The following is a 1,840-nucleotide window of genomic DNA, read 5'->3' as shown; positions in this document are numbered from 1 at the left end:
GTTGGCTCCCTGCAAGGATGGCTACTACGACGTGTACAAGTCCACAGTGACTTCGAGGGAGTGGTACACATCAGGCGAGCCAATTTCGCGCGTGTGGGGCACCTCACTGAAGCGTCAAGGGGACGGCGTGCGGAGCGGCTTCATCACCGCAGCCATCGAGGACAAGAAGGTGATGCTCCTCACCACGCCTGTGTATTCGGAGGAGAAAAAGGAAGACAACAAAAACGGAAAGGGCCGGCTGCATCTTTGGGTGACAGACAATGCCCGTGTGCATGACGTTGGGCCGGTATCCAGTGAAGAGCACGACGCTGCCGCCAGCTCCCTGCTGTACAGAAAGAAGAGTGAGAAGGAGGAGGAGTTGGTTTTGCTGTACGAGAAGAAGAATGATGGGGATGACTCATTCAGCCTTGTCTCTGTGCGCCTGACTGACAAGCTGCCGCGGATAAAAGAAGTGGTGAAAACTTGGAAAGAAATTGACGCTGCACTAAAAAGCTGCACTTCCGGTGGCACTTTCGACCCGCGAGCGAAGGGTATGTGTAATGGCCCTATTCCCACGGAAGGGCTGGTTGGCTTTTTGTCCAACACATTAACGGATGGAACTGATGCTGGGAAAATATGGAAGGACGAGTACCTCGGCGTGAACGCAACGGTGAAGAATGTGCGGCAGGCGAGCACGGCGTGGGGCGTGAGGTTCAAAGGCGCTGCAGCGGGGGCGGAGTGGCCGGTGGGCAGCAAGGGGCAGAACCAGCCGTACTACTTTGCGAACAACGAGTTCACTCTTGTGGCGACGGTGGCGATCCACGCGGTGCCGGAAGACGGCGGCAGCCCAATTCCTCTGTTGGGTGCAAAGCTGAAGGGAAATGATGGCGGTACGAGTGTGCTCTTTGGTCTGTCGTACACGAAAGACAACACGTGGAGTCTGACGTCCAAGGACGGAGCGCCCACCGCATCCGGCAGCGCGTGGAAGCCAGATGAAAAGTACAACGTGGCACTCGTGTGGCAGGGCAGCGGGCAGGGCTCCGTGTACATTGACGGCCAGCCTGTGTGGAGTTCACAACCAGCCGCACCGTCTTGTGCAGCGGATTCATGCACGATCTCGCACTTTTACATTAGCGGGGGCGGCAGCACCGGTGCAGAAGAGGCAGTGAGTGGCGAGAGCAGTGTGACGGTGGCCAATGTCCTGCTATACAACCGCTGGCTGAGTGACACGGAGATTGGTGTCCTCCACAAGAAAGCAGCCACCACTTCAGTGATGAGGGATGCGACACCACCGGCGGGTTCTGCTCCACTCCAAGACAGCTCCAGTAACGGTGTGGGTGTCGCGGTGCCTGCGCCCGCGCCCGACGTTGTTACTTCCAAGAGCACAGCTGGCCCGAGGGCGAAGAGTTCAAAGGCTGACAGCTCCGTGCGTGGGTGTGGGGCTGCGGTGCTGCTGCCGCTTCTTCTGCTGGGGCTGTGGGGCTGCGTGTCGCTGGTGTGAGCGGAAGGGAGCAGCAGGGGGGAGGTGCGGCCCGCGCTGGAAACGACGTCGGCTCCTTCCCGCTCGTTAATTTCTTTGTTTTGGGAGCCCCTTTTCCTTCTTTTTTTGATTTTTTGCTTTTTTTTTGCTGTGCGCACACCCTTCCGTTGGAGGGGCGGGCTCCCCGCACGATTGTTCGCTGGTCTCCGCCCCGCACACGCCGAAGAGGGCCGCCGCGCTGCAGCGATGGGGCGGCCACGAGGCGGAGCTGCAACGCCGCGCAGAATGCCGCCATGAAATGCAACTGACTGCGTGGGCATGCGGCGGACCACAATGTGGCGAAACAGACATGACTTTTCTTTCTTTTTGCTGACAAAATAC

General features: G+C 58.7%; 2 protein-coding genes across 2 annotated transcripts in view, besides 1 other annotated feature; both read left to right on the top strand.

Annotated features, from left to right (window-relative positions):
* Nucleotides 1–50, top strand: part of TraAM80_09811 (trans-sialidase) — a gene marked incomplete at both ends in the record, with an annotated part of 960 nt that extends 910 nt beyond the window's left edge. Inside the window, one exon of the mRNA XM_029386473.1 lies at nt 1–50. This exon is cut by the window's left edge and continues 910 nt beyond it. Coding sequence (XP_029233705.1) covers nt 1–50 — 50 coding nt within the window.
* A 122-nt stretch (nt 51–172) lies between these two features.
* On the top strand, nt 173–1,480 carry TraAM80_09810 (trans-sialidase; the record flags this gene model as incomplete). The annotated part of the gene is made up of 1 exon (XM_029386472.1): nt 173–1,480. One exon carries the CDS (start codon nt 173–175, stop codon nt 1,478–1,480), a length of 1,308 nt encoding a protein of 435 aa, XP_029233704.1.
* A 91-nt stretch (nt 1,481–1,571) lies between these two features.
* Nucleotides 1,572–1,606: a sequence feature (A-rich).
* Between the last annotated feature and the right edge of the window lie 234 nt (nt 1,607–1,840).

This window comes from Trypanosoma rangeli (assembly GCF_003719475.1).
Source record: "Trypanosoma rangeli strain AM80 chromosome Unknown Tra_15.4_contig_00687, whole genome shotgun sequence".
Lineage (NCBI taxonomy): Eukaryota > Euglenozoa > Kinetoplastea > Trypanosomatida > Trypanosomatidae > Trypanosoma > Trypanosoma rangeli.
Note: the sequence above shows the minus strand (reverse complement) of the source record. Positions and strands in the feature narration are given on the sequence as shown.